This window comes from Chlorocebus sabaeus, chromosome 15 (genome assembly GCF_047675955.1).
Source record: "Chlorocebus sabaeus isolate Y175 chromosome 15, mChlSab1.0.hap1, whole genome shotgun sequence".
Taxonomy (NCBI): domain Eukaryota; kingdom Metazoa; phylum Chordata; class Mammalia; order Primates; family Cercopithecidae; genus Chlorocebus; species Chlorocebus sabaeus.
The window spans coordinates 18,100,265-18,126,668 of NC_132918.1; the positions used below are offsets into that span (position 1 = coordinate 18,100,265).

General features: G+C 37.1%; 1 protein-coding gene and 1 non-coding gene across 6 annotated transcripts in view; one reads left to right on the forward strand and one right to left on the reverse strand.

The window, feature by feature from the left end:
* The window catches only part of PLD1 (phospholipase D1), a 212,015-nt gene that overhangs the window by 107,316 nt on the left and 78,295 nt on the right, over positions 1–26,404 (forward strand). For 3 of the 5 annotated variants that reach the window (XM_007972100.3, XM_007972101.3, XM_007972099.3), the window contains exons 12-16: positions 8,266–8,347; positions 15,390–15,500; positions 19,173–19,373; positions 20,421–20,634; positions 21,211–21,324. In XM_007972100.3, coding sequence (XP_007970291.3) covers positions 8,266–8,347; positions 15,390–15,500; positions 19,173–19,373; positions 20,421–20,634; positions 21,211–21,324 — 722 coding nt within the window. The remainder of the gene's footprint in view (positions 1–8,265; positions 8,348–15,389; positions 15,501–19,172; positions 19,374–20,420; positions 20,635–21,210; positions 21,325–26,404) is intronic. The other 2 variants (XM_073023463.1, XM_007972102.3) reach the window with 1 other exon arrangement.
* On the reverse strand, positions 14,510–14,613 carry LOC119620783 (small nucleolar RNA U13). Its single transcript, XR_005237332.2, has one exon. It is a non-coding gene; the product is annotated as a small nucleolar RNA U13 (small nucleolar RNA).

The window sequence follows — 26,404 nt, forward strand, 5'->3', positions numbered from 1 at the left end:
TTTACTCCTGTAGTTGGTGTAGGCATTCTAGTCTGACTTCAGTTCCAATCATTTATCTGCCTGGAAAGCTAAAACCCGTTACACATGCTAACACTGGCTATGATGGAAATGAAAATGTCTAAAATGTGTTTTCCTTCTAGGAACTTATTAGTAGTTGCCTGAATTGCCCCTTATCCAGTTTTCTTCCAAAAGGTACCTTACATGAACTGTTAATATATCATCATAATTTATTCCCTTCTAATTCTAGGTTTTGTGGGCAATATCAATATCTAATTCAAGAATGAGAACACATCTTTTGCTTCAGTTGTCTGGAAATCTATAATGCTAAGGCATGCTTTCTTAACCTTGGCCCTGTTGACATTTGGGGCCAGATAATTCTTTGTTGCAGGGGGCTCTCCTATGCATTGTAAGATGTTTAGTGACATCCACTAGCTACCAGTAGTAAGTTCCCAGTTGTGACCACCAAAATATCTTCATCCATTGCTAGATGTTCCCTGGTTGGGGTTGGGAGAGGATGCAAGATCCCTGTCGGCTGGGAATCACTGATCTAGAGGGGATAGACGGGGTATGTGGTGGCCAGCATGCTCATGCTTGTGGAGGAGCTTAATTCTGATCTTTCTATTCTTGCCAAATTTTCTCTTTTCAGTCAGTTACCAGGAAGAAAAAATGTTTCATACTTAGGAGCTATTTATTTGGTTGAATATTTTATAAACACTTGTGATAATAAATTTGTGCCAGTGAGTACTATATTCTTTAAAAAAATATTTCTGAAAGTTTCGTGAAGATGTGAGAGACTAAAAATAATTTTTCCATTGAGTCTAGATTTTCGTGCTTTGTATCTGAACACCAAAATTTTTTTAACTTTTAAATTCAGGGGTACAATTACAGGTTTGTTAAATAGGTAAGCTTGTAGCATGGGAATTTGTTGTATGGATTATTTTATCACCCAGGTATTAAGTCTAGTACCCACTAGTTATTTTTCCTGATCCTCTCCCTCTACCCTTGAAAGGCTCTAGTGTGTGCTATTCCCTTGTACGTGTCCATGTGTTCTCATCATTTAACTTCCACTTATAAGTGAGAACATGTTGTATTTGGTTTTCTGTTCCTGTGTTAGTTTGCTAAGGATAATGGCCTTCAGCTCCATCCATGTTGCTGCAAAGGACATGATCTCATTCTTTTTCATGGCTGCATTGTATTCTGTGGTGTATATGTGCCACATTTTCTTTATCTAGTCTACCATTGATGGTCATTTAGGTTGATTCAATTAAACATATACAGAGATGGAACCCTGAATGTTTTCCTCTCTACTTTCAGCAAGAGAATGAATCGGGAGGTTATTTATTTTTTCATGACTGCACTAGGATACCATTTTATTACAACACATCATTAGAAATAAAACCTTCACAGTAACTTCTCTCAAACAAGTAAAGAAAATTCTTGTTGTACAAGCATATTGCAAAAAGGAGCATTCAGAAACTTAACCAAACCCTAATATGCGTAGACCTGAGAGAGTGGGGTTATCTACCACAGTCTGTGTATGGAGTCTGTATGTTAAATGTGTCAGAAATAGGATTAAGAAAACAGGAGAATGCAAAAGAAAAATCAATGAACAGAGATTTTTAAAAGAGGGATTTTGTAAAGGGTAGAGAAACAGAAGAGACAAAGGTTGAGTTGGAGACAAAGGTTATAAAGAAAACAAATCAGCATTGCATTACTAACTGGCTCGCAAACAGAGACTATTCTAGGTAAAATAATACATGTTTTCAATGTATTTAAGTTGGTTTTAAATGCAACTTTCTTTAAGTTGGTTTCAATATTGTTAGTGTTTTTCAAATGATGGGTTGAGCCTCTTTAGTAATTGTTTGTTAAAATAATTTAGTATGTTGTGACCAGTATTTTTTTTTCCCAAAAGAATGGCATAGGATATGATAAGGAAGGGAAGGGAAAAGAAAGGAAGGGTACAATGTAAGTGGTAATAAGGGCTACTAATTTTGGAAACTTTTATTTCGGTTGTAGATAGATAGATAGATAAACAGACAGACTGACCGACCGGCTGTTGGTTTGGGGTATAATGTATTTCTTTCTGCAGTTTATGGTCCAAAAGTTTAAAAGTTTGAAAGCCACTGACTTTCAAAAATGGTTAGTAAACTTTTTCCTTAAAGAGCCAGAGAGTAAATATTTTTTTAAGCTTTTCAAATCATGTACGGTGTCTGAAGCATATTTTTTTTTACAACTCTTTAAAAATATAAAAACCATTCTTAGCTCACAGGCCATGCTAAAACAGTCTATGGGCAACATTTGACTTGTGAGCTATAGTTTGTTGACACCTATCTTAGAAGACAGACTTAATTCACCACATTTTATCAATACTAAGAGCTAAATGTAGTGTTTTCCAAAGTTGTACCATTTTACATTTTCACCAGCAATGTATGAGAGTTACAATTCTTCCACATAATTGCTAGCCCTTGGTGTTGTCAGTCTTTATTTCAAAGGGTATACAATAGTGTTTTATTATGATTTTAGCTTGTATCAGGAACATCATTTCACATTGAGCAAATTTTCATGTGATATTTGGACATTTGTTTAACTGTTCAAATTTTTTCCCTTTTTTTGAGAGGGAGGTGTTGTCAGTCTTCTTATTTAGTTGTAAGAGGTATTTGTACATGCTAGTTAAAGTGGTTGTCCCATTTCACTCTGGCCTCCATTCTTTCTGTTGAGAAATTCTCTGTCACTTGAATAGATTGTTCCCCTCTAAGTAATGTGTTATTTTTCTTCTGAGTGGTTTCAGTATTGTCCTTCTGTCTTTAGTTTTCAGCAGTTTGGTTATGATGTTTGTGTTTATCCTATTTGGGGTTCTCTGAGCTTCCTGAATCTGTAGTTTTATATCTTTTGCCAAATTTAAGAAATCGTTAGCCATTATTTCTTTACACATTTTTTCTGAACTTTCCTCTTTCTCTCCTCTTTCTGAATCTCCAATGACACAAATAGTGTCTTATTTATTTGTCAAATTCATTGACTCTTTCCTCTATGACAGGGTCCCCAACCTCCAAACCAAACCAGTCTCCAGACTGTTAGGAACCAGGCCACACAGCAGATGAGCCGGAGGTTGTAGGGGGAGGTAGTTAGCATGAGAATTCCTGCCTGAGCTCCGCCTCCTGTCAGATCAGCCGCGGCATTAGATTCTCCTAGGAACATGAACCCTATTGTGAACTATGCATGTGAGGGATCTAGGCTGCCTGCTCCTTATGAGTCTATATAGTGCCTGCTGGCCTATCTGAGGTGCAACAGTTTCATCCAGAAATTATCCTTCCCCCTCATTCCCACCCATGGAAAAATTGTCTTCCATGAAACCGGTTTCTGGTGCCAAAAAGGTTGAGAACTGCTGCTCTATGATCTCCATTCTGGTATGGAGCCTATCCTGTGAGGTTTGGGGGGATTTATTGTTTGCTTTTGTTTTTCTAGTGTTTTTGGTAATTGTGTTTTTCACTTTGAAAATTTTTATTTGGTCCTTCTTTATATCTTTTTCTGTAAGACTTTTTTTGTCTTTTCATTTTAGGAGTGTTCACCCTTACTTAGAGCATTTTTATAATATCTGACATAGCCTTAAGTAGGTAATTTCAATATCCACGTTGTCTTGATATTGACATCTGCTGATTCCCTTTTCCGTACAAGGTTAAGATTTTTTTTTTTTTTTCCCCTGGTTCTTTGTGTGCCGGGTACTTGTACTGTATTCTAGAAAATTTTATTATTATGTTATAAGACTCTGAGTCTTGTTTGAATCCTGTGGAGAATGTTAGTATTTTTGTGTTAGCGGGCAATTGACCAATTTCAGTTCAGGCTTAAAGTTCCAACCAGCCTTTTATGAGTGTTGTTTTAATGTCGGTTTTGTTGTTAATGCCTTTGCGGTGCTATTCAGCTCTGTCCCATATGTGTGCCACCTAGTGGCCAGTCTGAGACTTGGATGGTGGTCTGTTCCTCAGTTCAGTTCTCAGCCTCTTTGGTGTGATGTTTAGGATGAAATCCATGCATAGACAGCTTGGGAGTGAGCCAGAAAATCAGAAACAACTTTATGGAGCTGCTTTTCTGAGCTCCTCTCCCCTGTTTTTAGTTTCCCATGGCTTTCCTTTTTAGTCTTCTAGCCTGAAAGATGGGTTTTTATTTACTGTGCTCTGCCATGTGCTTTCTCTGATGGCACCCATGTCCAGAGCCAAGCCAGGCGTATTTACATCACCATTGGTGAGGAAATTTCCCCTGCCTCAGAAGTTTTAGTAACTCTGGGCTCTCCACTGCAGCCCTGTCACTACCAGAGATCCTTTTCATTCTCCCCAAGCCTGAACGAGAGGATTTTTGAAGTTCTCTCTGTGCTGATGTCTGTTTCCAAGCTTTCCCTCCAAGTCAAGGAATCAAAGGGGGAAAAATTGTTAAACTTATCGCTGGCTAGGTGGTACTTCAAATTCTGTTCTTCTTTTTCTATATTGAGGCTTCCACTTATTTAGCTCTTATGTAATTTTTCTCAGCAATATTTTGTATTTTTCTAGCTATAGGTCTTATACATATTTTGTTAAAATTTTCACTGAGTATTTTATGTTTTTTGATATTATTGTAAATGATATTTTAAAATTCATTTTCCATACAGAACTAGAAATGCAATTGATTTTTGTGTATTTACCTTATAGCTTGTGACCTTGCTAAATTAATTTATTAGTGCTAGTAGCTTTTTTGTAGATTGCTTAGGATTGTCCTGTAATGATTATGTGATTTATGAATAAAGGCAGTTTTACTTCTTCTCTTCTAATCTGTATGCTTTATATTTTATTTTCTTGCGTGTTGCATTGGCTAGTTATCACCAGTAAAATGTTGAATGAAAGTGGTGAGAATGAACATCTATGCCCTGTTTCTAATCTTCAGAGGAAAGCATGCAGTTTTGTTATATTATGAATGATGTTAGAGATAGATTTTTTATAGGTACCCTTTATTACACTGAGGAAGTTTTTTTCTATTTCTAACTTGTTGGGAGTATTTATTGTTAATGGATATTGAATTTCTTTATTTCTTCTGCATTTGTTGAAATAATAATATTTTTCTCCTTTTTGTTGTTACTGTGGTGAATTACATTGATTGATTTCCAACTTTTAAACCAACCTTGTATCTTAGGATAATCCCACTTGATCATTATTTTTGTAAGTTGCTGTGTTTTTGGTAAATATTTTTACTTCTATGATCATAAGGGATGTTCTTTAGTTTTCTTTTCTTGCATTGTCTTTATTTGGTTTTAGTATGAGGATAATGCTGACCTCATTAAATAAGATGGTAAGTGTCCTCTCCTTTGTTTATTGGAAGAATTTAGGTAGTACTAACATCATTTCTTTCTTAAATATTTGATAAAATTCAAATGTTTAATAAATTCTGTAAAGTTGGCAGAGTCTGTAGTTTTCCCTTTGGGAAAGTTTTAATTACAGATTCAGTTTTTCAGTAGCTATGAAGTCAGTATCAATTTCTTTTTATTTTCATTATGAAAATATTTTATTCAAGGAATATGTTTATTTAAATTACCACAAATATTGGCATAGTTATTTTTAATAGTTATTATTCATTTAATATAATTTAATGCCTCTAGGCCCTATAGTGATTCCCTATCTTTCACTCTTTTTTTTTTTTTTTTTTTTGAGACAGGGTCTTCTTCTGTCGCCAAGGTTGAAGTGCATTGACATGATGATGGCTCACTGCAGCTTCAACCTTCTAGGTTCAAGCAATCCTCCTACCTCAGCCCCCCGAGTAGCTGGAACTACAGACATAAACCACCATGCCTGGCTAGTTTTTTAAATTTTTTCATAGAGACAGGGTCTTACTATGTTTCCCAGGCTGGTCTCAAACTCCTGGGCTTATGCAATCCTCCCATTTTAGCCTCTCAAAGTGCTGAGATTATAGATGTGAGCCCATCCTTTCAATCATTTTTTTGTCATTTTTTAAGACTTGCTAGAAATTCACAAATTTTATTGATATTTCAAAGAGTCAACATCTAGTTTCATTGAATTTTCTCTGTGTTTTTTTCAGTTTTATATTTCATCAAGTTCCGCTCTTATATTTATTATTCCCTCATCTTTTTGCTTTGGGTTTAATATCTTCTTTTTCTGTCTTTTAAAAATGGAAAGTCTGACTTAATTTTTTGTTTTTCTCATGTAAGCATTTAAAGTAATTAAATCTTCTAAGTGGTACACTTAGAGGTATGTTTTAACATCTCTGAAATCAGGAAGCATCTTACCCTCTTACGGTTACAGTTGTCATGATTTTTTCTTTCTTAATGGTACATGCAGTAATGATGCATCCTACAATCACTGGTGTCCTAGATTCAGTTAAATGTAATATTAAACAATAACTTTGTTTACAAGTGAGTAAAGACCCTTACATAATAATGCTTGGTAAGTTATAGCTGCTTTCTTCTTGCTGTGCAGCCATGGTTTATACTTTGTTTATAGCATGATATAACAAAATCTTTTTTTCTTTTTATGTGTTATCCTCAAAATTGAGGGCTCCTTGAGAGCTATCTTAAGATTCTTCAAAGTATCTAGTGGAATGCTCAGCATACAAGGGTACATGTGTTTGTGGATTAAATGAAATAAATGATGATAAAGACTTAATTGCAGAGTATAACATTAAAAGTCTCCCCCAAACTGAAGCTCTTTGAGCCCATATTTAATGTATACATCAAAAAATTGCAATTGTGTATTTGTTGTTGGATATCTCTCATTTTTGGTGAACTAGCAGTGGACAGCAATGCATTTTACTATTTTAAAGCAGATTTCTTTTTAATGCTTCTTTGATCTTTTCTGATCAATTGCTGTGCTTTATTTGTTTGTTTGTTTGGACATAGATTACTTTTGAGTTTGTTTCCTACTCTAAATTAAATATGCAAGTACTTACACTGTCCAAACTCTCCATTTGTCTGTTTCCTTATTTATTTTACCCAATAACGTTTCCTTTAGAACCTTTATCTCTGGGTTTTTATTTTCTTTAACTGAATGAAATAGAGCATAACATTGATTTCTTTTAATCTCTTTACCTCCTTGAAGCACTGTTGATTTCACGTGCTTAGAGGACTCCCTGCAAGGGCAATACTCCAGTGCAGAATTCCATAAGACTTTTATCCTGACATAGTCTACCCCTGCTTCCTCAGGTCTAGCAGTTCAGTGAAGAAAGGAATGTTTTCTGCTGCTTCTTTTTTCTAACAACAGGGAAGTTACAGCATGTACATATTTAACTCAGAAACTAACTTTAGAACCCAGCCACAGGGGAGAAATGACTCTATTGTACTCTTAGCTGCCTTGCGAAGCTTAGCTTACCTTAGCCGCCTCATGCCTTACTGAAGGAGAAGAGCCTAGGAAGAATTTCATATATCAGCCGACCTTCCTTCTCCCCTGTCCAGAAAGCCCAAGGTTCCCTCAGACGCTGCTTCTTTGTGTATAGGAAGTCAGTGTGTCTGTGTATCCATTAGAATGCTTTTAGTTTGGGGTAATAGAATGTTCAACTAAAGAGGGCTTAAACACTGAGGATTTATTTTTCACATTTAATGTTAGTCTAAAGTTGGGCAATTCTGAGGTTGGCAGAATGGTCTAGTGATTCTGGGGTTATGGTCTTCCCCTTAGAATTTCAATATTGCTGCACCTCTGTAAGCCTCATACTCCCATACGACATCCATCCTAAAGCTGGAAGTGTGGGCAGGCTTTCTCCGAGAGAGGGAGAGCGAGCGAAAGAGAGGGACAGGGAGAGAGAGAGAGTGTGTGTGTTGGTGTGCGTGTTTCAGGGAGGAAAAACTTTCCCGTTAAGCCCCTGTGTACTTCCTCATATATCTCATTGTTCAGGATTGTGTCACGTTGTGCTCTAGCTGCACAGGAGTCTGGGAAAGCAAGTATCTAGACTATTCAGAGTCTGTGGTGGGAGAGAGGCTCTGACAGCAGGGAAGAAGTTGGAGATTGTGGGTGGGCAACCAACAGTATCTGCCTGTGTGCATAGCTGTGCATGTGGGTACGAGACAGAGAAAGACAGGGAGAGAGACAGAGAGAGATAAACTAAGATTGATGTTTTGTATGGTTAAAGGCTATTTTTCCCATATGAAGTTGTACCTAGACTCATAGTAAAGCTTTGGATTACCTACCACAATGGAGGATGATAATGGCATTTGGGCTGAAATTGCCTTTGCTTCCTATGACACAATCAGAACTTTATATTTTGTTTTAGTTACTTGAAATCTTGGTTTCATTATTTCAGGCTGAGTCCAGAAATCTTCCTGAAACGCCCGGTGGTTGAGGGAAATCGTTGGAGGTTGGACTGCATTCTTAAACGAAAAGCAGTATGTACTTTCCCAGAAAATGCTGATATAATTTTTTAACTGTCTGTTGTCTCTGAAATGCTTTTCTTTTCAAAGCCTTTCACACATATAACTTTTCACTTTAGAGTTTGACAAAAAGTAGGATAACTAATGTTTTTCAGTTCATTTGGTTCTATTTTTTTCCTATTGCTTTTGAGTGCATAAATATTTTAGACTAATTAACAGCATGGATTATGTTAGCATCTCTAATTTTTATTTTTGAATCAGTTATGGGCAGTTAATTTTATAGGCAAAAAAGTTATAATAAAATTTCATCACTGAATAATAAATGATTAAATGGAGCATAACATTTAATCGTATTCATTATTTTGTCATTTAAGCAAAAGAAAAACTCATCTGGAGAATGGTTTCAGCTAGATGGGGCTAACATGGTGTAGAATAATATTAAAGGGGGAGGAATAGTCACAGTTGGTGGTGTTTTTGCTCTAGTTTTGGTAAAGTTCATGGTAATAACGTGAACTGTTTCCTGTGGAGTTGACCCTGTACATTCTGGGTGAACATTGAGTGTGTGCTTTTTAGGTATAAAAAGTAAATAACTGAAGCAGTCTAGACTCACTAACGACTGTATTGGTATTTCTAGTGAGTTTTTAATGTAATAGGCCCTCAACAAAATTAAATCAGTTTAAATTAAAAATAGATCTGGATTTATTATTTAGCATGTCCAAATTAGGAAGTGCTAACATTCCCCTTTTTCTTTCCCCATTCACTTTCCCCTTTTCTCTCTGTATCTTTTCCCCATGCATTTACTTGAGTATTTCTGGGGATATCCACAAATATAGTCAGACCTCTCTGCTAATATTGAAAGCAAAAGAAATTGATAATGTTTATTTGAAACACATTCTGCCAAACAACATCATTTTGATGGATAGTATAGTTTGTTTCATCAATAGAATCCAGTTACAGAATTGGACATTTTGATTCTGAAAACATTATTCACATATTTATTAAATAATTCATCATACAGTTACTGTCTCCTATGAGCCGGCTTCTATGGTAATCACTAAGAATGCCACCAGGAATTGGATTTGAGCCTTGACAGTGGAGAACTTGCTGAGGGAGGGACTCATGTCTTGAGCTCAGTCCTAGCCTTACCAGACTACTTTCTACCTATTGAATGGGCAGTAACTTTCTCTATGTTTCTCTCAATTAAATGGCATCTTTACCATTTTCCCTCAAGATTCTATTATAGTACATTTTTCCAGCCTTGCCTAGCAATCTGTATTAATACTAGTAAGTTTTTTGCTTATAATATGTAATCAACACTTCACTGTTTTAGGTTTCCATCAATATGTATTTATTGAATGTTTTCTATGTGCAGGTCATTTGGCTAATCATATGAGGATGTACATAAATAAAAGCTATTGTTCTTAAGTTGAGGGAGCTTATAAAATCTACAGAAGTGTCAGTTGCAAACAGAAAAAATGCCTCGATTTTATGGCAAGAGGGAAAGCATTGGGCTTTCCCAATGGAAAAGGTCCAGTTGGGGAGCCCCTCACAACATGAAGGATGTGGGGCATTTACGATGGACAAACATTTTTAAAAGGGAAAGAAGAACTTTCTGGGTGTAGTAAATGTAAACAGCAGTGCCAAAGACTTTGTCAGGCACAGCAGGGTGGTTAATCCCATCTGAGTGTTAGCATAGCCGGATGGGGGATTAAGCTGGAACTGCTCGTTGCAGCCAGGATGCAGAGGCTTTGTGAGCCAAGCTAGTGGTTTGACTTTATGGGAGACAATGGAGGCAGTACTGTGCGGGACAGGGCAGTGTGGGGAAGCAGGGGTGGTCTGATCGAAATGATGTGTCAGACCCCATCTCTACTAAACATACAAAAAATTAGCCGGGTGTGGTGGCAGGCGCCTGTAGTCCCAGCTACTCGGGAGGCTGAGGCAGAAGAATGGTGTGAACCTGGGAGGTGGAGCTTGCAGTGAGCCGAGATCACACCACTGCATTCCAACTTGGGCAACAGAGCAAGACTCCATCTCAAAAATAAAAATAAATAAATAAATAAACAAATAAGATGTGTTGGGAAGGTGATTCTGATAGTGGAAGAAAGTGGGAAGAACTCTGATTCAGAAAGCTGAAGTTTAGATCACTTGAAGGTACAGTGTCTACAGGACATCTAAGTTAACTTGAGAAAGCTAGTAAATGCCTCGGCAGGGCTCTGGAGGAAGATCCCGCAGGCCTGGCTTCTGCCTCTTGTTTGCTGGCATGTGCTTGTTTATTGCCCTCAGCATACCTGTTTGGTTACCTTTTCTGTCTGTAGCGTGACTTCTCTTTACTTTTATGGCCCATGAACCCTGGTGAGGTCCCTTGTGAACACCATGGCCAAATAAACGTTATTGCCTGATAACAGTGCTTCATTTCCATTTCATCCACTTCTTGGAGCTTGTAATTTTTAAATTGTGGGTAATGATATTTTAAATTTCCTAAAGAAATAGTAATACAATTAAAAATTGATTTCTCGGTGGTACATTTAGTGGAGTTGCTCTTCCTTAATCTCCTTCCACCATATTATTACTTTTTACTCATATTTACTGAGTGTTAAATTTTTTACCACTCAGATCATTCCAAATTGACATTTTATATGCACATAAATACGGCCTCACATAAATAATTTAGTTTCTGAAAGCCACATACTAGCTTTGCAAAGTATGAGGTTGAAATATAATGTTTGTTTTTTGCATTAACAGGTCCCAGAGGTCCACAAGGTTTATTAAAATGAATGCCTCATTTTCTTCTATCTGATTGTGCAGATTTTCTGAGAGGAATTTAGAAACTGTCTCTACCTCATAGCCAACCTATGGCAAACATCACTTATAATGGCTATTTCTTAAGAAAAAAATACAATATTTTATTTATCTGGTTAATAACCAAGTTGAACTTTTCCTATTTCTTTGGCCTTCTGATCTGCAATGCCATCACTTAAAATAAAAGCCAATCTTGAAAGGCAGACTGTTCACAACTCAGAGAAATCAGCATCTCAGGGCTTTCCACAGTTCTGCACTTGCTATACTAAGAGGTGAGATAAGCTGCATCACAGTTATGGCAACCAAATCCCCACACGCAGTTTTGTGTATCTCAACCTTAGAAACTTGTGATATTTCCTATGAAACTTAGACTAATGGGAGAATTTGTCTTCAGGTTGATTTCCTTCTGTCCTGGATCACAAGGCACAATGTAGAGTTGCAGTCAGTGATCAATAAAAGGGAAAGTTGTCCAGGACTGAGAAATGACAGGAATGATCACATCTCTACACAGATTCTTATCACATCTCTACACAGAGGCTTATCAAAGTGGTGGGCTACAGTGGCTTGCAGGGAAGGTATCTTCAGCTTCAAGAATGTGCTTCAAACAAAATTGATGTGTCGGACCCTGTCTCTACTAAAAATACAAAAAATTAGCCGGGTGTGGTGGCGGGCGCCTGTAATCCCAGCTACTCGAGAGGCTGAGGCAGAAGAATGGCGTGAACCCGGGCTGGGTTCTAAAGTTAGTTTCTGAGTTAAATATGTACATGCTGTAACTTCCCTGTTGTTAGAAAAAAGGCACATGAGCTTTTGTGCTCTTATATCCCAATGTTGCCTGCTTTTAAACAGTGAGGAAATGATTTCTTTTTACCCTTTACTTTCCATTTTCTTAATATATTGTACCCCTTGGGGAAGTCCTTGGCAAGTGACAAAAACATTAGTGAGCATCCTGGGTTAGGGAGTGGGGTGGGCTAAACTGTCTTCAGGCAGTGGACAGACTTGGCTCATTTAGAAAATATTTTCACTATGCTACCTTGAGCAATCGGAGGAAAAGCTGGCTAAGAAACAAAGTCACTGATTTCCACTATAAAAATGTTCTTTTCATTGTCTTCCTATGTATTTTGAATATCTGAAGCGCCTAAAAATTTCTACTGTTTATAGTGTTATGTCTGCTCTACTTGACAAAAATCTAATTAGAAAAGAGGACAGAACTTTCACTTTTAAAAATTCATATTTTAAGAAATGTATTCTCTGGAAACTTTGGGTCAGCTGAGTTCACCAGAGATAAGAAACACTGCATTGCATAGGCAACTCCAGGCCATCTGTTTTTCTACTTCTCCTATTAATCATTTCTGTCCCTTTCTCTAAGCAAAACATAATTTCCCCGAGGGTATTAAAAGGCAGTAGGCACTAAAGCATGGGATGTTTTGAAAGTGTATTTTTTTAATTGCAGAATTAACATCATCAGGTTTTTCTTTCCTTTGGCTTTCATTTTGCAGAAATATTTCTCACATTTTGTATAAGCCTGCACTATAACAACCTGGAAAATGCCTTCATCCCCAAGGAATGATTCATTCTCCTTTGCCCTTTATGGGTAGAGTTTATAATAGTCAATACCTTGACCAAAAGAAGAAGAATGCATTGTTTTATTATCACAGGAATCTTGTCACTAATTAAATGTTTATTGTGGCTATAGGTGTAGGTAAATAATTATAAACCACATAAAAATGAACTTTCTATATTTGATTACTTCCTTTTTAGTCATTTGTATTTAAGCTAAAAAGACAAGTCTCTACCCTATTTCCTTCAGAATTATTTCAATGAGAAAAGACATAGTATAGAAGAAAATGTCAGGTATTAATAAATGGAGAGTAGTAATATAATCCATTAGTGCTAATATCTCTATTATTTCAAAAATCCATTAGTTATGCAGGTAAGTGGAAAACTGTAGGATTCAGGCCAAGTTCCTAATTTGCAACTACTATTCTTCATGAGTAATAATGTCTTAAGCCTAAGAAACAGAATTTCATCTGCTTAAAATAAATGGATCATGATGAAAAATGTCAGGTGTAATGTTCTACAATTTAGGTTGAAATTTTGGGTTTTACTCTTTGTATTATATCTTTTAGTGAGAGGCTTTTTTTGGTAACCATTATTCAGTGCTGAATTCTAAAATATTCAAATACCAAAAATAGAGCTGAACAGGAGAGGAGAAAAATAAAATAATCTTGTAATTTTCCTTTAGAGCCCTTCATCAGTGGTTCATTACAGAGCAGTCTCTGGCCAGACCATTAAAATTAATCTGTTCACCTTTTCTACACTTTCACTCTTTGCTGAAATATGTATCTATATTCTTGATTGTAATAGTACTTGCATAATTGTAATATGTAACTAGCAAGTGCTAGAAGCCAGCTGTTAACCAGAGAAATAAAATGACATATATATTCTTTTTGATCCTGCTTTTTTTAGAGCAAAAATGAGTCTTCTCCTAGTACTCAAATCTTGTTCACACACACTGGAATGTAAATCGAGTGTGCACCTCAGAAATACATATACCGTTAAGATATTACTAACACCATGAAAGACAGAATGTTAGTATTTTGAAGTGATGTATTATTATAAGGAATTTAGGGTTCAAAACATGCTTTTTAGTACTGGCAGAACGATATTATGGAAATGTTTATGTGTTTGGTTTGCTCGTAAGATTTTATATCCTATGATCTAGAACCTAAAAATACTAATTCCTATGTTATATCAGATTGTATAGCATTGCAAAAGTTTTTAGTTCTTGTAAAGTAGGTACGTTCAACCCAGTAAGATATCTTAAAGATTTTTATTCAAATTTCCCTTATAAACAATGACTAATCACCATGGAGTATTACTTTAAACTGTAACAAAATTATTTTTTTCATTATGGTTTATTAGATACACCTGCATCTGTAATATTCTAGAAAGTATTATGGAAAAATTATTACCTTAATTCTCTAGGATATTAAATGCCAGGTGTCGTTTAGATACCTAATCTAGTATGTATGCAAAATGTTTCAGAATGCTTTCAGAGCTGCTGGGTACAAACAATGCAAATTGAAATGGTGCAAACTGTACAAAAATAAGGAGAATTCAAGACTAAAAAGTTAAAAAAGGGATCCACAAGGTGGGGGTGAATAAGCCAGTTTCCTGGAGGTAATACATTCTGAACTGTACATTGGAGGGGGATCCATGAGTGGGCAAGCAGCAGGAGAGGAGCAGTCCAGTGAGGGGCAGTTTAGCCTGGCCTGAAAGCCTGTCACCAACCAGAACTAGAATGGAAAATACCAGTGCTTTTCTATACTATCAGCTATCAGACCTGATCTTTTGGTTTTTGTTTAAATATTTTTTTCAGATGATATGGGTAATGTGCAGACGTCCTAACAAGATTTGAGTGTGGCACATCTCACACTTGTGCGTGAACACACAATCATCACACTCATGAACTACAAAAGAATTGTACATTGTCTTTTTAATGATTAATATTATTAAATAATTGTATTATTTGTATAACATGTTAGCATCTACAAGGCACTTTTGATTTAATTTGACTCAATTAAATAGGCCACAGTGGCCTTGTCTATTTTCTTTTAGATCCAAGGTCTAAGGAAGGATGGATCAATTTAATTTGAGTGTCCATTTTATACTAAAGTTTTCAATGTTTTGGATCTTTAATCAATTATTGATTCTTTCTTGATATGACAAGTTGTAAGAATGGAAGGGAGATAGATTTTTATTTTTAATATTTGTGTCTCAATATACACACTTATGTGGCACTTCCTTGTATTGCCTTTTTAATTAAAATTTTATCTTTTTTGTTTATAAAAGAAGTTAGAAAGTACAGTGCAGGCTGGGTGCGGTGGCTCATGCCTGTAATCCCAGCACTTTGAGAGGCCGAGGCGGGTGGAACACTTGAGGTCAGGAATTTGAGAACAGCCTGGCCAACATGGCGAAATCCCTTCTACTAAAAATACAAAAATTAACTGGGTGTGGTGGCACACGCCTGTAATCCCAGCTACTCAGCAGGCTGAGGCATGAGAATTGCTTGAACCTGGGAGGTGGAGGCTGTGGTGAGCCGAGATTGCACCAGTGCACTCCAGGCTGGGTGACAGAGTGAGACTCTGTTTCAAAAAAAAAAAAAAATGAAAGAAAGTACAGTGCAAAGGATAAAGAAAATGAATTGTAACTTCCCTCCAGAGATACTCATTCCTCCATCTGTTTTCTCTTGTGACAGCAACAAGGGGTGAGGATCTTCATAATGCTCTACAAAGAGGTGGAACTCGCTCTTGGCATCAATAGTGAATACACCAAGAGGACGTTGATGCGTCTACACCCCAACATAAAGGTATTCAGGTTCATCTTGATAACCAATGTTTCTTTATTATTCTATAGGATTTTTTCAGATATGTTTTGTTCTGGGCAGTAATAATCTATAGAATTCCCAAATGTATATTTGATCAAATAGCATTGTGTCCTCAGAAATAAAGCAAAATACTATACTTTCTTATCTTCCCTACATTGATGGAGGTAAGCAGACCTCATATTTCTGCTTCTCTGACTCTGATCATTGAAAGTGAGAGTTTACACAAGAACATGCTTCCTGCATTTGTTTTGATATTCATGAGCTCTATCAAGTTCTCACACTTCTCATTAAGTTTATCCCGGAACCTCTTAGATGTGATCTCCCTGTGACATCACCTGATCATTGATAGCAGCAAAGAGATCTCCTCTAGGATTTAAAATGTCTTAAAAAAAAATCAATGGCACCTAGTATAAAATACTAATAAAGTAAATAAACATGAAAAACAATTTGAAAAAGTTATTTAATATTTTGCCAAATACCTAAAACCTATCAATAAATATAACCCAGTCATTGAGGTACATCAAGACATAATGAATTAATAAACCTCCAGCAGGCTTAAAACATGTAACAATTGTATGTTTCACTTGGTCAGAAAAAATGAAAGTGTTTTCTCCCAGAGAATGATTTATTAGGTTGCATAATTTGTATATATTATTTATTCATTCACCAAATTTCTATCAAGTACCCAGTAAAGATGTAATTTTGCAACACCAACAACTGTGTTAAAGGAGCAGAGATTTCTATGTTACTGAAGTATAAATTCTTCATGTATGTTACTGGTATAAATTCAAATTAGAATGTTACAACTTTAGGATGTTACATTTAACTGCAAAGAAAATAGCAATCCAATATATCACTATTTAACAAAAAAGAAATGAGAAAGGAATTTATACATGTCACTACAAAAAAATCAACCAAACAAAACAGAAGACAGTAATGCAGGAAATGAGAGACAAAAAAGCTGTAAGGCATGTAGAGAATAGTAGCAAAATTACAGAAGTATCTTACAAATAATTACTTTAAATGTAAATGAATTGATCCCTCTAATCAAAAAACAGAGATTGGTAGACTGGATTTTAAGAAAACATGATCCAACTATATGGTATCTACAAGAGACTCACTCTAGATGCAAAAACACAAATAGGTTGAAAATGAAAGAATGGAAAGGATATTTCACACACATAGTAAACAAAAAAGAGCAGGAGTGGCTAAACTAGTATCAGACAAAATAGACTTTAAATCAAAACATGATTACAAGAGACGAAGAAGGACATTATATATTAATAAAAGGTTCAATACAGCAAGATATAAAAATTATACACATTTATGTACCTAATAACAGATCATCAAAATACATGAAGCAAAAACGGACAGAAATGAAGGGAGAAAAACACAGTCTGTGGTAATAGTTGGAGACTTCAACATCTCACTCTCAGTAACGGTTAGAGCAACCAGACAGAAGATAAGTAAGAAAATAGAGGACCTGAACACACAGTAAACCAACTGGATCCAGTGGACATATAGAACATTCTAGCCAACAACAGCAGGATACACATTCTTCTCAAGTGCACATGGGGCATTTTCCAGGATCATCCGTTAGGCCCCAAAGTAAGTCCTAATAGATTTTAAAAGGTAGATATACAAACATCTGTCTGAGCACAACAAGATAATGTTAGAAATTAATAACAGAAGGACAGCTAGAACGTTCAGAAATTCGTAGAAATTAAATAACACACTGTTAAACAAGCAATGGATCAAAGAAAAAATCACAAGGGAAAGAGAAAATACTTAGAGACAAATGAAAATGAAACAACATACCAAAATTACGGGACACAGAGAAAGCAGTGCAAAGGGGGAAATTTACAGCTATACTTGCAAAAAGAAGAAAGATCTCAAAACAACAACCTAACTTTACAGTTTAAGGAACTAGAAAAAGAAGAACAAACTAAACCTAAAACTACCAGAAGGAAGGAAATAAAGATTGGAGCATGAGAAGTAAAACCAGAGGATAGAAAAATAATACAGAAAATCAACGAAACCAAGTTAGTTTTTTGAAGAGATAAAATCAACAAACCTTTAGCTTGATGGGCTAAGAAAAAAAAAGACTCAAGTTACTAAAATCAGAAATGAAAGTAGAGACATTACTACCAATTCTACAGAAATAAAAATGATTCTAAGGAATTACTGCAAGCAATTGCATACCAATACATTGGATAACCTAGAGCAGATGTGCAAGTTCCTAGAAATACGAAACCTACCGAGACTAAATCATGAAGAAATAGAAAATCTTAATAGACCTTTAACTAGTAATGAGATTGATCAGTAATTAAAAATCTCCCCAAGATGTAAAGCTAGGGACCTGATGGCTTCACTGGTGAATTCTACCAAACATTTAATGAGGAATTACCACCAATCTTTCTCAAGCTTTTTCAAAAATTGAGGAGGAGAGAAGAGTCCCTAACTCATTACCCTGATACCACTGGATTGTACACTTAAAAATGGTTAAGATGGTAAATTTTATGTTATGTTTATTTTACTACAATGTTTTAAAAAAGTGTTATTAAGAAAACAGTAAGGCCAGGTATGGTGGCTCATGCGTATAGTCCCAGCGCTTTGGGAAGCTGAGGTAGGAGGGTGGCTGGAGGCCAGGAGTTCAAAACCAGCATCGGCAACATAACAAGACACCCATATCTACAAAAAACAAAAAGATTAGCCAGGCATGGTGGTACACGCCTGTAGTCCCAGCTACTCAGGAGGCTGAGGCAGAAGGATCATTTGAGCTCAGAAGTTCAAGGCTGCAGTGAGCTATGATCACGCATCTACACTCCAGCCTCAGTGAGAGTGACAGTCTGTGAAAGAAAGAAAAAGAGGAGGGGGGGGGGAAGGAAGGAAGGAAGGAAGGAAGGAAGGAAGGAAGGAAGGAAGGAAGGACGGGGGGAAGGAAGAAGAGAGAATGAAGAGAGAAAGAAAGAAAAAGAGAGAAAGAAAGAAAAAGAAAAGAAAGAAAGAAAAAAGAAAGAAGAAAGGGAAGGAAGGAAGGGAGGGAAGGAAGGAAGGAAAGAAGAAAGTAGTTGCCAAAGCTTTTGTAATCTTTTTACCTTAAGGCAAATGAAAATAAGAAGTCAGACTGGGATAATGTTGAAAGCAAGAGGTTACTAACTTCTCAAGGTACCTTTTAAATAAAGAGCTGTCAAAATATCTATATGCCTATATTTATATGCTTAGTATTTCAATTCAACAACTGATAAAATACCAATATAATGCATTACAAATATTTCCAGAGATAAATAGTAGTTAAATATTTTTAGCTTTTTTTTTTTCAGTACTGAATTTAACTTAATCCTTACAGGGGGTAGGGGATCAGCTATCAAATTCAGCTGACTGTTTTCTAATGTATTGCCAGACCTCAAGCTAAATGGCGGCTGCCCCAAAATATAGTATATGGACGTGGGAGCTTGAAAAGTAAATAGGAGCCTTTTTTTTTTTTTTTTTTTTTTTTTGCTAAATGCTGACAATAAAATGATTTTCTTTGGTGTATACGTTGTACGGTTTGAATTATAGAAAATGCTTTTCAGGGAGAATGCAGACCTATTTCATTATGACAGGAAGGACATTTTAAAAGCATATTATCAGTGGGGATTTTTCCCTCTCAAGGTGATGAGACATCCGGATCATGTGTCGTCCACCGTCTATTTGTGGGCTCACCATGAGAAACTTGTCATCATTGACCAATCGGTGGCCTTTGTAGGAGGGATTGACCTGGCCTATGGAAGGTGGGATGACAATGAGCACAGACTCACAGACGTGGGCAGCGTGAAGCGGGTCACTTCAGGACCATCTCTGGGTTCCCTCCCAGTAAGTATATTTCACCTTTATGGAAATGTATAACACGAACGTAATTTGTACACGTTTGTATTAATAGCATGACTGATTGATTCATTGAATAAGAGATGGTGTCTCCTTGGAGGGGAAAAGAACATTAAGTCAGTCATGAGACAGACTTGGTTTCAAATACCAGCCTCCCCCCCTTAATACCAGCCTCCTTAAATGTTAATGTTAAGCTAGCTGTAACTTAACATTGCTGAGTCTGTTCTTCTCTTGTAAGAAAACAGATTCAGTGGAATTCTGCCTGTCCATATTCAGCTTTGTTTTCCATTTAAATTAAGATTTATTTTTTATTCAGAAATAAGATTCATAAACAAAAATATGTGGCAGTTGAGATTTAGGTATTAAAAAACCTTAAGTATCTGCCACAGTTTTTGGAAAGTTCCTACTTAAAGATACACAGAAACAGGATAGGTCAGTCTGGGGTCATTTAGAGGGAATTTGAGCCAGAAGTGAATAACTTCCCAAAGTGCCTTTTTAAATAGAGCTGCCAAATATCTATATGTGTATATCAATCTGCTTGCTGTTTCAACTAGATGACTGCCAGAATATGAATACACTTATTAAAAAATTTGATGGGCTTCATCTTATTTACTGCTGGAAATGTTGGTGACTCGTTTATGCAGAAATAGCAATTTAGTGCATAGGGAACAGGGAAAATGATTGACAGAGGAAGCCTTGCTTACTTAATGTTTATCAGAGGAACAAGTTCAGGAGTTCAACAGTGAATGTAACCCATGTAATTGTATTTGAGATTAAAAGTTTAATTGGAGTGAAATTTCAAGAATTTGACCTACTGAAAGAAGAGCCAGAGCAGAACTCCTCCTATTCCTTTGGTAGTTTTTAAACAGTTCACAAGAATCCACCACTACCCTGTGGCTGACCTCAGACATTATTGCATGTCTATTACAGAACCTCCATCATTTGTAAACTTTGTACTCAGCTCTACTTGAATTAAAGAACCACATTGCAGCGTGTCTTATGCAGTGTCTTTGTTTACAAAAATAATTTTCTCAGCCTGCCGCAACAGAGTCTATGGAATCCTTAAGCCTCAAAGATAAAAATGAGCCTGATCAAAACCTGCCCATCCGGAATAGTGTTGATGATGTGGATTCAAAACTGAAAGGAATAGGAAAGCCAAGAAAGTTCTCCAAATTTAGTCTCTACAGGCAGCTCCACAGGCACCACCTGCACAACGCAGATAGCATCAGCAGCATTGACAGCACCTCCAGTAAGTCATGGCCTTTGCTAGAATTTATCTTAACTACCCACTGTTCTTCCATAGCCGGACACTACATACCTGTTTTTAAAATCTGTCTTTCTGTAATGGAGTAGAATGAGCAATGTTGAGAGGTTGCTGTATCATTCTATTCAACCTCATGCCATTTTGTGGCTTTGTTTGCCTCATTTTAGAGCAGATTTATTGTTTTATCCACACAAAAGTAATAACGACCACGATTACTGCTTCTAATGGTAGCAGAATGACAAAGGGCTTCTAAAATACACCAAGCCATAAAGGAAAAAGGTATTAGATGTACTTTATAAACTTTTCTTAGAAGAAATTACATTTATCATCCTATCCAGAAATATATCAAGTTAATATCTTCAAGCATCAGACTTTCTACATCTTGTAAATTTACTATTCCTTTGAAATCCATTGTAAAACCCTACAATTTTCTGTTGCACAGAATCTTATAACTGATGTTATAGCCCTGTCTGGTTTTAAAAATGATCAACCTTGCTTTCCAGTTTAGAAAATTTGATATCTGTATTTCTTTGTAAAAAAAAAAATTCTCAATTTCTCTAGGTTGTTTTAATCACTATAGAAGTCATCACAATTTAATCCATGGTTTAAAACCCCACTTCAAACTCTTTCGCTCATCCAGTGAGTCTGAGCAAGGACTCACTAGACCTAATGCTGGTAAGTGATTTGTGAAGTGGCAGAACTCCCTTAGGCTTGAGCTTTGGTTGTGCTGTCTGCTGCATGGGCATAGTGAATGTGTTTCCAGATTGGCTTTCTGTTTGCAGTTTTGTTGCTACATATATTATTGAGAGTCTGCTCTATGCAAAGCGTCCTGTAGTATCCAAGATCCCTACTCCCTAAGAACTTATAGCAGCAAAGACAAAACAGACCTAATAAGAGAAAATGCATGGCACATGCAATTCAATAGTGTTGTGGATGTTCTATGGAAGGTGGAAGGAATTCCTCTCTGATGGTCCAACAAGACTTTTTGAGGAGGGGACATTTGGGTTAGGCCTGGAAGTAATTGGGGTAGGTGATAGGAAGTCATTGCAAGTGAGGGAGGTGAGTTGAGCAAAGGTGCTGGAATGGGAAAGCAGCAACTGTTTTCAGATCGTGTAAAATGCATTATTCGGCCAAGATGCAGTTTTTGATATAAGACTAGGAAGATATATGACATTCACATTTGGATTGGAATTTTATTCGGTGAATTTTTTTTTTTTTTTTTTTGAGATAGAGTCTTGCTCTGTCACCCAGGCTGCAGTGCAGTAGGGCCATCTCGGCTCACTGCAACCTCTGCCTCCCGGGTTTTAGCGATTCTCCTGCCTCAGCCTCCTGAGTAATCCCTAGCTGGGATTACAGGTGGGCATGACCGTGCCTGGCTAATTTTTGTACTTTTAGTAGAGATGGGGTTTTGCCATGTTGGCCAGGCTTGTGTTGAACCCCTGACCTCAAGCAATCTGCCCACCTCAGCCTCCCAAAGTGCTGGGATTACAGGTGTGAGCCACCGCACCTGGTCAGTTAAAAATCCTGAAGGCCTTTGGGTGGATGTGTTGTGTCATGCTATGTGAATTTTCAGAAATCACAATCTGATAGCTGTTGGTAAGAAGATACTCCAGATACTTGAGGAATTAATGAATGACTAATGAGTTTCACTTGTGGTGGGAATAAAGAAGGATTTGGCCACTGGTCAGATATGGAGATAAGTAATCATAATAAATGACGCTAGTAAAATCATAGGCTAACGTTTATTTTATGCAGACTGTATCCATCACTGCCCTGAGTACTTGCAGTGCTTAGTAGTAATATTGTCATCTTCTTTTTACAGATGAAGACATTCAGGGTTGGAGGTGATACATGTCCTATCCAATGGAGTTCCAATTTATCATCCTCCCAGTGCCCATGATTAAGACTTGTGATTTAGCAGAAATGAAGATCACTATGTTATACTTTTTTGGCTAGAACCTAAGGCCAGGGCTCTCATGTACTGTTTAGCAGGTGAGAGTTACAGTCTAGCACACATGCCTGAATGTGAGTCACCTGTGGCTTGCAGGTGCTAATGAACCAGAAAACTTATGCTGGACTTTGAGTAGGGATTCCCAGCATTCTTTCACCTAGAGCAGGGGTGTCCAATCTTTTGGCTTCCCTGGGCCACATTGGAAGAAGAAGAATTGTCTTGGGCCACACATAAAATATACTAACACTAATGATAGCTGATGAGCTAAAAAAAAGTTGCAAAAAAATTATAATGTTTTAAGAAAGTTTGTGAATTTGTGTTGGGCCACATTCAAAGCCATCCCGTGCTGCATGTGGCCCACAGGCTGTGGGTTGGACAAGTTTGGTCCAGCTACCCTGCATTTTAAAAAATGCAGTAATCAACTACACACAATGAACTAAAACTTCAATGTAACTGTTAAATAAATTTATGTTTTATAAATCATAACAGCATCAATATACATTTAAAAATGGAGAAGAGGCCAGGGACAGTGACTCACACCTGTAATCCCAGCACTTTGGGAGGCAGAGGCAGGAGGATTGCTTGAGCCCAGGAATTCAAGACCATCTTGGGCAACGTAGTGAAACCCCATCTCTACAAAAAATTAGCTGAGCGTGGTGGTGTGCATCTCTCGTCCCAGCTTTTCCAGAAGCTGAGGCGGGAGAATTGCTGGAGCCTGCAAGACAGAGATTGCAGTGAGCTGAGATCATGCCACTGCACTCCAGCCTGGGTGACAGAGGGAGACCCTCTCTCACACACACAAAAATAATTTTTAAATTTTTAAAAAATAAAAATAAATGGCTCAAGCCTGTAATCCCAGCACTTTGGGAGGCCGAGATGGGTGGATCACAAGGTCAGGAGATCGAGACCATCCTGGCTAACACGGTGAAACCCCGTCTCTACTAAAAAAATACAAAAAAACTAGCCGGGCGAGGTGGTAGGCGCCTGTAGTCCCAGCTACTCGGGAGGCTGAGGCAGGAGAACATCGTAAACCCGGGAGGTGGAGCTTGTGGTGAGCTGAGATCCGGCCACTGCACTCCAGCCTGGGCGACAGAGCGAGACTCCGTCTCAAAAAAAAAATAAAAATAAAAAATAAAAATAAAAATGGAGAACAAATATGGGGAGACATTCTTATTTAGCATACAGCTAGTACTGGATGTGTGTGTGGATTCGGGGACAACTCCCATTAATTCCTGTGCTTGACAAAGCTTCAAAGTCCTGGGAAGTAGGAGGCCTCTGGGAAATCCAGGAAGCCAGGAGTCCATGCAGTGGCAGATATTAGAGGTAAAGGGTTGGAAACAGCTCCAGGTAGTGCCTTATCATTTCAATGTGTAACTTTGCTGCTTTATTACTGAAGTTAAAAATGAAGTGGAGGAAATGAGATTGCCAACCCTGAAGATTATGGATCTGAATTATGACTGATAGTGTTGCTGACAATAGGATTGAGAGCAAGTGGAAAAGATGTGAGTGAAGTGCTCAGTCCAGTAAGTAACTCACACCTACTGCAGGTTGAGAGGGGTGATATCCACAGGGGTGATCTGAGACACTGATCATACATGTGTATGGTTTTCTGTTGCTGATGAAAAGTACCCTTGACATCTGTTTACAACCTCTCACTGATAAACTGAATATATGTCTAGTGCAGCATTGTTGAGAGACAGAGAGAGAGAGAGAGAGAGAGAGAGAGAGAGAACAATCTAAACATCAAAGAGTAGGGAAATGGTGAAGAACATAATGAATGGTAACAAATGGTTCATCTCTTTGATGGAACTGGGCAATGATTAAAACTGTAATTGGGGATACAAAAATAAACATAGAAGATTTATTTATTTAATTAAATAAGTATTTATTGAGTTTCTATTATATACCAATCACTATTCTGGGTTCTAGAGGTGTAGTGAATAAAGCAGATGAAGTGCAGTTAACTAGTTGGGTGGTAAGGATGAGAACTGTGTGTACAAATAGAGGGGCAAACACATTATATCAGGTGGTGATAATTATGGAGAATAGTTGAGCATGATAAGGGAGGAAGGGCACAGGAGAAGTTACTATTTTGTAAAGGCTGGTCGGAGAATACGTGTCTCATGAGGTTAGTTTTTAACTGATATCTAAAGGAGGAGAAGAATGAGGATAAGAAACTGTCTGAGAGAGGGTGTTTCTGACAGAAGGAATAGCAAGTATGAAAGGCCATGAGGCAGAGGGGACAGGTGTGTTCCAGGAATACGGCTGTAGTGAGGTGGGCTAGGAGAGGATGATAAGAACAGAATCAGAGAGGTAGGCCGGGGTGGATTATGTGAGGTCTTGAAGACCACTATAAGATTTTGACCTTGAGTGAGACAGGAAGTCATCGCATGGTCTTGAGCAAAGGGTAGGCAAGGGCTGACTTACATTTTCCAAGGATTATTCTTCAGAGCAGACCAGGGTGGCAAATGGTGACTGTGCAGGTTATGAATATATTTTGAGGGTCGAGCTGACAGCATTTGCTGATGAACTAGATATGAGATGTGAAAGGACTCCAAATCTTTGGCCCCACTGGAAAGATGGAGTTTCCATGAACTGAATTGAGATGGTTATGGGAAGAGCAAGGAAAGTTTGAGGACAATTGCCACTGTGTCAAAATATGTTCCTGAAGGCAGTTGACAAAGGACGTTCAATGATGCTATGTTTGTTAGGAAAATGGAGCTTGAGGTGATTTATTTGTTTCCCACATTGTTGCTACTGTTTTCATTTTACTTTTATAATCAAATTTAAATACAAATTTAATTTTTTAAAATGAAAACAATTCGTTTACCTCAAAAAAAAGCCAAAGGATAGTGGGGTCCCTCTAGAGCAGTGCTTTCCAAACTCGATTCCTTGGATCCTGGAGTTTCTAAAAGGCTTTGAGGAGAACATTGAAGTAGGTAAACCCCAGGACCCTCCCACTGCTCTTGGTACCTCTTCAACCAGAACAATCCCACTTGTAGCTGTTTTAAATATTGGAGTCCTTCTGAACTTGTTTTCAAAAAAAATAAATAAGTAAAGTTCTACTAAAAATAATGAAGGAAGTTTAAAGAGCAAGGCACTAGATTTAAATCATGTAATACCTTAAAAACTCAGGTTGCCTTATAAAACAAATTAAGCATGGAGTGACTCTTCGTTAGAAATTTAAAACTGAATATGAACTTGAGTTAATGACTTCCTTGTCCTGAGAATGCAAAGAGAGTTAGCCTCTCTGCAATATCAATTTCACTTGACTGCACATGACCATGTTGAATTGGGGTCCTATTAAACCTCCCTGGTGTCATACAGAAATCAGTGTGGAGTGAATATCACTATGGGTTTTTATATAGAAAAACTACACTGAAAACGTGGTTAGGAATCATATCTGTAATACATGTTTTTCAAACTCACTCAGCCATTTTCACTTTTTTTTTTTCATTCAGAATTATGTTGTAAGAGGGAGAATTTTGCTTGATACTATTTTTAAAGTGTTGAATTTTATTCCTCTTATTTACTTATTTATTATACTTTAAGTTCTGGGATACAGGTGTAGAACATGCAGGTTTGTTACATAGGTATACACGTGCCACGGTGGTTTGCTGCACCCATCAACCCGTCATCTACATTAGGTGTTTCTCCTAATGCTGTTCAGCAACTGTGTGCTGATGTTTTCCTTTTAAGCAATATTAAATAGGTAAGTGAGGGAAAAATTATTTTTGCAATTTAGTTGAGACAGGCTTTTCACATTTGAGTATCTAGTCATAAGGGATAATATTAAGCTGTTTC